At 33.5% G+C, this 11,306-nt stretch overlaps 1 protein-coding gene and 1 long non-coding RNA gene across 6 annotated transcripts; one reads left to right on the top strand and one right to left on the bottom strand.

The window, feature by feature from the left end:
* On the bottom strand, positions 5,200-7,038 carry LOC110266594. Its single transcript, XR_002354028.1, has 3 exons — positions 6,963-7,038; positions 6,779-6,873; positions 5,200-6,253 (listed from the first exon to the last, which is right to left on the bottom strand). It is a non-coding gene; the product is annotated as an uncharacterized LOC110266594 (long non-coding RNA).
* LOC107616540 (structural maintenance of chromosomes protein 3-like) lies at positions 7,130-10,130 on the top strand. Of its 5 annotated transcripts, none has more exons than XM_021111478.1 (6): positions 7,130-7,370; positions 7,589-7,737; positions 7,985-8,041; positions 8,677-8,845; positions 9,280-9,426; positions 9,654-10,130. In XM_021111478.1, coding segments are annotated over exons 3-6 (450 nt in total). In that variant the 5' UTR covers positions 7,130-7,370; positions 7,589-7,737; positions 7,985-8,039; the 3' UTR covers positions 9,786-10,130. The 5 variants fall into 5 exon arrangements, with proteins under 5 accessions (XP_020967137.1, XP_020967134.1, XP_020967135.1 ...); XM_021111475.1 differs by having other exon boundaries at positions 7,131-7,370; positions 7,952-8,041; XM_021111476.1 differs by having other exon boundaries at positions 7,131-7,370; positions 7,589-7,825.

The following is an 11,306-nucleotide window of genomic DNA, read 5'->3' as shown; positions in this document are numbered from 1 at the left end:
TGAAAAATTAGTATTTAACCTCAATTTTTTATATTCTCTTACTTTCCACATAAATTACTCCATTTTTTAATATTAATATTAATTTTTTAATAGTTATAAATTATTGAGAAATAGAAGTGTTAGCTCCTTGATAATATAACAAAATTCAGTTAGTAAACTAAATCACTTATATTTGTTAGTCAGTTAGAGAAATTAGCTTAGTAATATAGAATAGAGGGTTAATTATATAGTGTAGATAATTAGCTATTAATTAAGCTTATTATGATGTGTATATAAAGAAAGTTTGTATCTAATGTAAGTGTGATTCATTATTCTAATAAATCAGAATTCATCTAAAAAGCTCTTAAAATTCTGTTCTAGCAACCTCCTCTCTTTCACCAAATCATCATCAAATTCTTCTTCTGCTATATGAGACAAAACTTTAACATGGTGCGGTGAGCGTAGACAATTGCAGAGATCTGTGAGTACCTTCCACCATTCAAGGTTTAATTGCTTCGTGAATTCTGATCCTATGGTTCAAACCCAATTTCGACGAACACACAGGAAAGAACGATGGATCAACCAAATCCAGAGAATAAAAAATTCACTGTGTCATATTTTCAGAAATTTGCGAAAATGATGGCACAATTCTCATCGTTTCAATCACAAGTTGTGCAGTGACCAAAAAACATTCTCGATTTCAATATCCAATATCAAAGAACCACAATCTTATGAGCAAGCAATTGTGCATGACTGCTAGAAAGAGGCAATCAAAACCGAATTCGATGCATTGGAGGGAAATAAGACTTAAAAACTGACTAAACTTCCACCCAGAAAGAAAGTGATCGGCTGCAAGTGTGTATTCAAGACAAAGTTCAAAGTGGATGGCAGCGTTGAGAGGCACAAGGTCTGACTTGTAACTAAAGGTTTTACTCAAGTTCAAGGCTTTGATTATTTCGACACTTTCAATCTTGTGATTAAGATGACTACACTACGCATCATGCTGGCTTTGGCAGCTAAGAAGCATTGGCACGTTCACCAACTTGATGTTAATACTGCATTTCTGCATGGTGAAATTACTAGAGGACATTTACATGAAACTCCCACTAGGCCTTGAAACCCCCCATGGCATGGTTTGCAAACTTGAAAAGTCCCTTTATAGATTGAATCAGGCATCAAGGCAATGAAATTTCAAATTATGTTCTGTACTCCTCAGTTCAGGTTACACGCAGTCAAAGGCTAATCATTTGTTGTTTACCAAGAATTCATCAGGTTCTGGCTTTACATCAATATTGGTCTACGTTGATGATTTGATATTAGCTAGGGATGATATGCAAGAGATCAAATTTGTGAAGTTGCTGGATGAAAAGTTCAAAACTAAGGATATTGGGAACTAAAGTTTTTTTGGGCTAGAGGTGGCTTGAAACAGCCAAGGAATTTCATTGTATCAACGAAAGTACACCTTAGATTTATTAAAGGAGTACGGATTACTAGATGTAAGACTAGCTGCCACTCCCATGAACTACACAACATCACTCTCGAAGTCATCAGTGGTTTCTTTGGATGATCTCCAACCTTATCGAAGATTAATTGGTTGACTCATATATCTCACCAACACTAGGCCTAACATTTGCTTCACTGTTAGCAAATTAAGCCAGTACCTAGATTGTGCAATGGATGCTCATTTTAAGGCTACCCTACACATCCTTCGATACCTTAAACAAGCTTCATCCAAGGAAGTTTTCTTCCTAAATCAATCAAATTCTGACCTCACCGGTTATTCAGATTCAGATTGTGCGACGTGTTCGAATTCGAGAAGATCCATGACAGGTTACTACTTCTTTCTCGGATCAGCCCTAATATCTTGGAAAAGCGAAAAAGCAAACTACTATTTTTTGCTCCTCACCAGAGGCAGAATATCGAGCTCTAGTGGCAACCACTCGTGAAGGTTTATGGATGACTTATATCCTCAATGATTTCAAAATTCACCAAAAAAACCAATCACTTTATATTGTGACAACCAAGAAGCTCTCCATATCACCGCAAATCCAGTTTTTCATGAAAGAACCAAGCATATAAACATTGATTGTCATGTGATTCATGACAATATTCAAGAAGGTGTCCTTAAACTTCTGCTAATATTTTCAGCAAATCAAACTACCAATGTACTTACTAAATCACTTGCTCCATGACCTTTTTCAACCTTTTATTCCAAACTTGGCTTAATATATTTTCACACGCCAAGCTTGAGGGGGGATGTTGGAGAATAGAAGTGTTAGCTCCTTGATAATATAACAAAATTCAGTTAGTAAACTAAGTCACTTATATTTGTTCTGGATTTGGAAGTTTGGAGGTAGCAACGCACGAGAAGGCAATGCAAGATTGATAAATAGAAGAGTGGCTCTTGCTCTTGCTCTTGCTCTTGCTCTTACTAGATTTCAAAGCTCTTGCTCTGCCTGCAAAAAATGTTGTCCATATTCCAGAAGGGTGCTTATTTCAGCGCTATAACTACCAAAGCTGAATGTAATTTTAATGAAAAACAACAATAAAAATTGACTTCAATAATTAACAGAATTGGAAATTTCAATAATGGCATAGCAAAATCACACAAGTGCTAAGATAGAGAGCTTCAATCACAGAATAATCTAAGTTCATCCCATGACAAGGATGAAATTACCACACAATGCTAAATGAAACTTCCAAATTATAAAAACAAAATCCGTATTCTATTGGAACATATCTCAATAACATAATAGTTAATTGAATTGAAGGCAAAATCTTCGATCTAAAATCGAAGTGAATTGAATTGAAAAAAAAAAGGGAACATTGTGATAATCTTCGGAAGGGACAACTATAGCATCAAGAAGGAGAGAGTAAGAATACATTAAAGAAATGAACTTAGAAAGAAAGTTAGGAGAATAGTGGAACAAAATAGAAGCAGAGCAGTTTCAAAAAAGGAAGAGGCAGAGTTACCAGTGAATCTGTTTCGGCGACGGTTGTAACTGGTGGCGGCGTGTGCGATGGCGACCTCCTCTCCCTATTCGGACCCTAATGGCGACGGGAACAGGGTGCGACGGCGACGGCCTTGACCCCAATCGACGGCAACGACGGCAGCAGAGCAGGACGGTGCGAGAATGGACCTCCTCCTTCTCGCCTGCGTTCATCGTCTTCTGCTTCTCCTTCACTCTTCGTCGTTCTTCTCCTTCGTGAGCATGCGCACTCCCTCTCTTCGCGAACTCTCTCTCTCTCTCTCTCTCTCTCTCTTCGGCTTCAGTGGTGACGACGGCAAGCTTAGTGGTGGCGGCGGTGGCAAGACGCGATGGTGAAGACCCGCGATGAGGACGACGACGGCGCTAGCTTCACGGTGAGCTGATGCGATCTCCCTCTCTCTTCACGGTTCTTTCTCTTGCGGTTCTGGCTTTCCGACGGCACGGCAACGCGACAGCGACGGCGGCGGCAAACTCAACAGCGCCGGCCCGACTCCTTCCTCCCTTCCCTCTTCTTCTCCCTTTTCCCTCTTTTCTCTTTAGGTTTCTCTTTTGCTTTTTTATGCTGTTGCTGAGTGTTGTTGTGTTTTTGGGAAGGGGGAGATTGAAATATTGCCCCCAAAAAAAGCTAAATTAGCTTCGGTTCTAAAAAATTCGTGGCAAAATCTTATTAAATAGCTGCTCTTCCAACTTTCACCACTAAAACGGCTAGAAAATCACCAGATAGCTGCGGTTGTGAAAACAGCTACTAGTTGTCCGCAACTATCTTCCGTTTTTGTGGTAGTGCAAATAGAGAAATTAGTTTAGTAATACAGAATAGATGATTAGTTATATAGTGCAGATAATTAGCTATTAATTAAACTTATTTTATGATATATATATAAAAAAAACTTGTATATAATATAAGTGTGATTCATTAATCTAATAAATCAGAATTCATCTAAGAAGCTTTTAAAATTCTTCTCTAGCAATCTCTTCTCTCTTACGAAATCATCATCAAAGTCTTTTTCTATTATCTGAGACAAAATTTCAACATAAATTATTAAATTAAAATTTAATTTATTTTTTCTTTCATACTTACTCCTCCTTATATTTACTTTATATAAATCAAGTAAGCTTCTCACATTCTTATTCTTTAATTTTTATATCTAAAAAATCTCATACCTCTTTTTCTTTCTTCCTCAAGCAATGCAAGATGCTGAAAATGAAAGGAATTTGAAAATAAAGACATGAGTACACCTATTATAACTTATAGACGAATGTCAAATTAAATACTACCGTCAGCATTTTCATTAAGGACATCCAGCAAGCATACATAAATGTAATTAAATAACAAAGGAAAGACTATTAGTATTATGAATAGCACTGCCAAGAAGATGAGACGGCCACGGTTAGCATTAAATTAAGGAAAGAATGGAAGGTCACTCATGTATGTCACCTATTCAAATCATACTGCATTAGTGCCATGTGATTTATAAGCAAATTTCCAGCCACCAAGTACAAGAAATTTACCTTATATATGGCTACACTTTTTATTAATTTGTTATGCTTATAAAGTATAGCCTTTTCTAATAATAGGGTATGCTTGGACTGCCTTTCATGTATTTTTTCTTTTTTGTGTACTTTCCATTTTATTATTTTTATTTTTTATTAATTATTGTTAAACAAAAAAAAAAAGTATATAAAAGAGAGATACAAAAACAATGCATATGATATTTCTTTTTCTGATGTTGCCTTTGTTAAAAGAATTTGTCAACAATATTTTGGTATCAGTCAATTTTTTTAGTTTGATATAACTTTGACTGTATTTTGCTTACCAATCACGCATGCTAAAGAGAAAATTGTTATATTCGTTGTGAAAATGATGATACTTTGTATCGAATACTAAAAATTATCTTATTCTAAATGCGTAAGCATAAATTATTTGGCTTAAAATGGAAAAATGAAATGTAAGATTTGAGAGCACAAAATGTAAAAAAAAAACAAAAAACAAAAAAACAAAAAAAAAAAACAAAAAAACAAAAAAAAAGGAGTTAAAACTTGAATGCTGATTGTAAAGGGCAGTCCCTATCAGACAGACTCGGTAAAATCTTTTAAAAATATTCTGACCAACTTTCACCATATATTTTATCTAGTTGTTGCCTCGGATTTTTGAAATTCTGAATCTCTTATGTCTTGATTACCGTGTGAAGCAAGTTTTCATTACTTTGTTCGTTATTATTCATATTATTATAAGTAGAATGCATGCCTCTTGTTCAACCCTTCAATTATTTATTCCATCATCATGAGTTGATTGTTGAATTTGTTGTAACCTTCTTCAGAGGTGCATTGAACATACTACATAAACGCCACAACGATGGAGCAAGATAAGGATACATTCCTAGCCATCCAACTAACTCAAACCAACAATTAACAACGCAAACTTTAATTAAATACCAGTTTTATTGAACCAAAAACAAAAAAGCTGATTTTGAATGGTTGTTTTAACTTGTTTGAAATCCCCCACAATATCAAGCATCGATCTTTCACGCCTTGAGCATTTGTCGATAAGGAACTGCGTTTGCCTTCACAGCTTGATCCTCTGTGTTCTTCTTTTACCCTTTCACTCGAATGGCAAGTATGAATATCATCAAATAGTATGTCGATGGTGCTTGGAAGACTGTGATAACAAGGTTGGATGCACAAGAAGGTGGTATTATAAAGATATTGCGGAGTTGAATTCGGGTCATGTTTATCTATGGTATGAAGCATCATGTGACAAGATAATTGAGGCAGCCAAAAAAGACTATCATTGATTTGGAACTTGTTTGTTTGATTTTTGAAGTTTGATGTGGAGCTTATTTCTTTACCTATATTTTAGGTGGAATAAAGTCTCACAAATCAAGAGTTATCCATTGTGAAACTATCATCTTCTTCTGTGAAGGATTACCATCATTTTATACTGATTATGCAACAATTGTTGGATTTAAATGAAAGAGACGATCCATTAAGTGAGACAAGAATGAAAAAATAACATAGCATATTGCCTGTGTATCATATATTTGTTCTCTGAAAACAATGGTGAACTTGAAATTATGCATTTTTTCTTTCCGTTGAAATTATGCATTTTAATGGTTCCATTCTAACATTTGCATGTGGAGTAACTGTGCATTCTAGGTCGTTGTCCTTTATTAGTTCCTGTATCAAAACTTCAAGAGTGTATACAATTCTTCTAGACTTTGTCTATCCTTATCAAGATCATTTGCTTGATCATGTACCCACTGTCTTCATCAAAGTTAAAAAAAATCCTAGAAAAATAAATTCAAATTGTTAGTAATTTGTGAACAAAAATCACTTTTTGATGACTAATATATATATATATGAGTACTTTTGATATATACTTTTAAAAGCTATTAGTTGATCCTTTATTGTATCAAAAACTTACACCAAAAACATGGTGTTGTTAACTATATATCAATGCAGTCAAGGAAAACCAAGCAAGTTCAGCACTAAGGAATATTCAGGCAAGACAGAACACATATATATATCATGATCAACTCTAAAACTTACGTCTACTAAAATAATCAAATTTGTTATCAAATTATTAATGCATAAATCACCACCAAATTAAGAAAGTCAACTTCAGCACTTAGCATCAGTACCAATACATTATTTTCAATAACTGAATTGCAAACAAAAGCCTTGTTAAAAAGGTTTTGAAAGTGGTAATTAACTTTTCAACTTTCCTATTCTTTGAATTCCAATCAAAACCATAGTCCATAGCTAGAAGCAAAACCAATAGAGCGAAATAGCGAATCAAGCTAAGAACATACCAGATAGAGAAAGAGAGCACGCATGAGGGATGAGGAAGCAGACAAAAAGGTGACATCAAGAAGGACTCACAACCTAGAACAGCTAGGCGACATGACTGCATCAATTAAACATAAAAATTGAATCAGAATCATAAACAGAAACCAAAATCAGAAACAATAAGAGCAAGCAAAGTGAGGAACAAACCCGAAGAGAGGCACACGTCAACGCCGCGGCAAGGTTGTTGGTGGGTGGCGGGAGCAAGTGGCCTGGATTTCGGGCCAATAAAACTAAATATTAAGTAACATTTTTTTATAAAATGTTAGTAAATGGGTTTAATTTTTATAAAAAGTTTACAAAAACTGTCACCTATTCCTAATTTCATAAATAAAAAAAATTCTTAGTACTCTGAAATCGAATCCACCATCACTCTCAGTCTCATTCTCAGTACTCTGAATTTTTCAATTTCGCTCTGCCTCCTCAATATCTCAGTTCTCTGAATCTCTCGATCTTGTTCTACCTCCTCAATTTTTTTTTTGCCTCTTCTCGATCTCTCGCTCTGCCTCGTCGATCTCATGCATGATTCAATCGCAGACTCAATCTCATTCCAGTAAGGTAAGATTTGAAATCATAGGTGATTCTCTTCAAATTCCTAGGGTTTGATTTTCATAGTTGTAGCTGATTCTTCAAATCTCTTCAAGTCGGAAGAGTCTGAGTTTAGTAAAAATGAACTAATTCTCTCTTCAAATCTGTAGAAGTTTTAATCCAATTAGCTCCGTGAGAGTTGAATAGCTAATTAATCTTAATGAATTTGTTGACTCGTGATCTAGCAGGTCAAATTAAAGGAGATGTTTAATTTGAGGAGGTAGGAACCCTAAAATTGATTGCGATGGGGCGAGGAAAGATTGGGATTCGAAGGATCGACAATTCAACGAGCCGGCAAGTAACATTTCGAAGAGAAGAAATTGATTGCTGAAGAAAGGTAAAGAATTATCCATTCTCTCTGATGCTGAAGTTGGATTGATTGTGTTCTACAACACTGGCAAGCTTTATGAATATACAAGCACCAGATAATTAATTAATTAATTAATTAAAACTATTAATTAAATATCTATAATTACTTAGTCTCCTTCTTTTCTCTTTGATTTGTGGATTGAGTGTGCTTAGTTATTTTATTTATTTGGTGATTTCCACAGGAACTTCCATTATTGATTTTTTGGTGATTTTAGGATCCAGTGACAGGAATTCCGACTTGGCATCAAAAGGCCACAATCTCTTCTAGTAATGTAAGCGCGGACACAATTCAAAATTTGTCTATCAATTAGCTTTTGATACAGAATACTTGAGTTTTGATACAACTTGATGATAAAAAACCTTTAAATTGTATATTTGTGTGATACATACATTTAAGTGTCTTTTGAATGGCTGTGCAATACTAGATCTGATTTTTGTGTTGGCTGGGTACATTGTTCAATAGGTATGGGTTTAGTAAAGAAGTTGTTGAATGTCCTGGTATGTTTCTCATACCAAAAAGATCTTTAAACTTTTAAGAGAAAAAATATTGTGATTAATTCTTCATTATTTTGTTACTGAGAAATGCAATGTACTTAAGGTGAGTAAAAAAATATATATTCTGCTAAAGAAGAGGAATATACAAAGAAAATAAGGGAACTGGGCCCATTGACATCAGATGCATTTGAGACGTAAGGCTTTTCTTGATGATCATTTCTTTTTTATTTCAATTTTGGGACATAAATAAAGTTTTTATTTTATTTTTTTAATTTTCTTTTAAATGATCAAGAAATCTGCCATATTTTAAATAATGCAGAAGATATGTGCTGTTACAGTCATAGGTTATTTCCTTGCAGTTTGTCATTATCTCTATAGTTTTGTTTTAGCTAACTTTATTGCACCTTCTTAGGTACAAAAGGAGGAATATCAAAGAATTGCATAAAGCGTTGCACAGGTGCCATGATCAACTGCAGCAGTTCAGTCATGTAAACAAGAAAGCGCTTGACCAGTATATAAATTTTACAGAACAACGAGAGGAACTTCAGAAAAGGCAAGCTGAACTTGATGCAGGAGATGAGGTAATTGTCTGGCCTTTTGGTTGAAATGGTTCTTTATAATTCACATTAAGGTGGGTGATTACCTGACAGCTAAATGCTTGATATACATTGCTAGTTCCTGTTCTGCACTATAGCATCTAAAAGATTTGGTACAACTGATCTTTCATGGCATCTGATTGTTGATATTTTTATTTCTCCCTGAAAATGGTGGTGATATTTTGATTTGTCCCTGAAAAAGGTGTTGTTAACCACTTGCATATATATGAAATAAATTTTTTCCCTTTTTATATTTTTGACTGCTTTTATTTTCTTATGGGAGTTGTATTCCAGTACTAAGGTTCATTTTGAATGTGAAACATCCAAACCCAGCTTTTGCATTTTTTTTTTTTGACACTGGTCTATACAGCATCACTAAATTATTTGAGTTCTCTGTCACTGGCATTGAGTAATTGCAGAAAATTAGAGAGCTAATATCTGTACTTGATCAACGGAAGGATGAATCAATAGAGCGCACTTTCAAAGGTGTTGCTAGGCATTTTCGAGAAGTGTTTTCTGAACTCGTACCGAGGGGTCATGGTCATCTGGTTATGATGAAGAAGAAGGTTTGTGATTGTTAAATCTTTATCTGGTTTGTGAAAGGATCTTGCTTTCTAGCGTGTTATATAGGATCATGCTTTTATCTCAAAGTGATTTCTTACTTTCTCTTCTGCGGTGCTTGATTATCAATTTTTTATGTGAAATTTGTGAGAAGTGAACTATCTCAATTGAAGTTATTTTTTTCTTTTTTGGTTATTGTAATTGATATTTTGTATCCATTCCTTTCCCTTAGGAGGGTGGTCACGATGATGATGAGGATGATGAGGTTGGTCCTCGTGAAGCAAACCCAGAGGGTAGAGTAGAAAAGTACATTGGAGTGAAAGTGAAGGCAAGTGCATTTCTGCTGTGCCCTTTTTACTTATGATTTAAATGTTTTTGCCAGTTCATTTATTGGTCTAACATTGCAGGCAAGTGTACAATTTTTTTGTTTGATGTGCATCAGGTGAACTTGATTGACTGGTTTGAGGGAATAGTAATAAGTCATCACAGCGATGAGCTAGTCAAACGGATAAATACATTTTTCTAGGATTAGTATAAGGACTAAGTTCTTTATGTATATAGTATATTTTTTCTTTTCTTTTTTATATGGAATGTTTATAAAGTTTAAGTGTTATAAGTATTTTTTCTTTTTCCATTTTATTTACATCATAAAGAAAATTTGTACAATGATTATTGATTAATGAAAGTGGCTATAAAAATTTTATTTTGTGAATTTATGAATTTAATGAAATATTTCATGTTGTAGTAATTAATTTTAGTATATTTATATTATATATAATATAAAATAAAAAATAAAAAATAGTATAATATAACTAAAAAAATGTTACTAAAGATCTTTTGTAACATTTTTTAAGTGTTACAAAAAATATCTATGGTAATATTTTTTGAAGTGTTACAAAAAATATCTATGGTAACATTTTTCTAAATGTTACATAAAATATCTATTGTAACATTTTTTAAGTGTTACAGAAAATATCTATGATAACATTTTTCTAAGTGTTACAAAATATATCTATCGTAACATTTTTTAAGTGTTACTAAGAAATGTCTATTGTAACATTTCTCATAATATTACTATAGAAGATCTATTGTAATATTTTTATTAAATGTTATTAAATCTTTAGAAAAATGTTAGTGAAACTATTTAGTAACATAGGGTATATTTAACATTTGTTAAAATGTTACTAATATACATAGCTAACATTTTAATATGATTTGGTAACATTTTTTAAATGTTAGTAAAAGTCAATTATCTAATAGTGACTTGATGTAGCTTCTTAAGAAGCAACTAAGTTTACCATTTGATCTAGGCCTCAGCTGCATGCTTTATGTCATCTAATTGTGCCAAAACGTTTCTATGGGCCAAAGAGATAAACTGCATCTTATATTGTTATATTTTAATTCCAACATGTTGGCTTTAGCTGCACCACCCAAACTGTTGTTAAAACCGCCGCAATCCAACCATTCAGCGGTAGTTAAAAAACAACCACTAAAGGACAGCCAGTGGTGTAGTGATAGCATTTGATTGATTATTACTTGGCTCTTGTAACCAAGATCACTTTGACTAGTCTTCTATAATCTTATATAGTTTGTTTTTCCTTCTCCATCCTAATACAAATTTCTGTTGAATGTACGCTGGTTCTTACAGTATTTATTTTCGCATCAAAGTTATGTTTTCTTATTCATTTTTCCATGTCTCCAGGAAATTGATTATGCATTATAAATCCTTCAAATGGTTGAGCTTTTGTGTTATTGTGTGTTATTACTCAATCCTGACACAATCTTTATTATTTCTATAGTGTGCAAAACAATTACAGTGTAAAGAACACTACTTAGGAATATATTATGTTTTGTTGTTGTTATTTTGTTGAAACATTTTGGTGTA

The sequence above is a fragment of the Arachis ipaensis genome, chromosome B09, assembly GCF_000816755.2.
Source record: "Arachis ipaensis cultivar K30076 chromosome B09, Araip1.1, whole genome shotgun sequence".
Classification (NCBI taxonomy): domain Eukaryota; kingdom Viridiplantae; phylum Streptophyta; class Magnoliopsida; order Fabales; family Fabaceae; genus Arachis; species Arachis ipaensis.
This window is presented reverse-complemented; position numbering and strand designations above follow the sequence as displayed.

Coding starts and splice junctions, on each gene's coding strand:
- LOC107616540 (XM_021111478.1), top strand. Junction 8,846..9,279: donor AACTTGATGCAGGAGATGAG/GTAATTGTCTGG, acceptor GAGTAATTGCAG/AAAATTAGAGAGCTAATATC. Junction 9,427..9,653: donor TGGTTATGATGAAGAAGAAG/GTTTGTGATTGT, acceptor CCTTTCCCTTAG/GAGGGTGGTCACGATGATGA.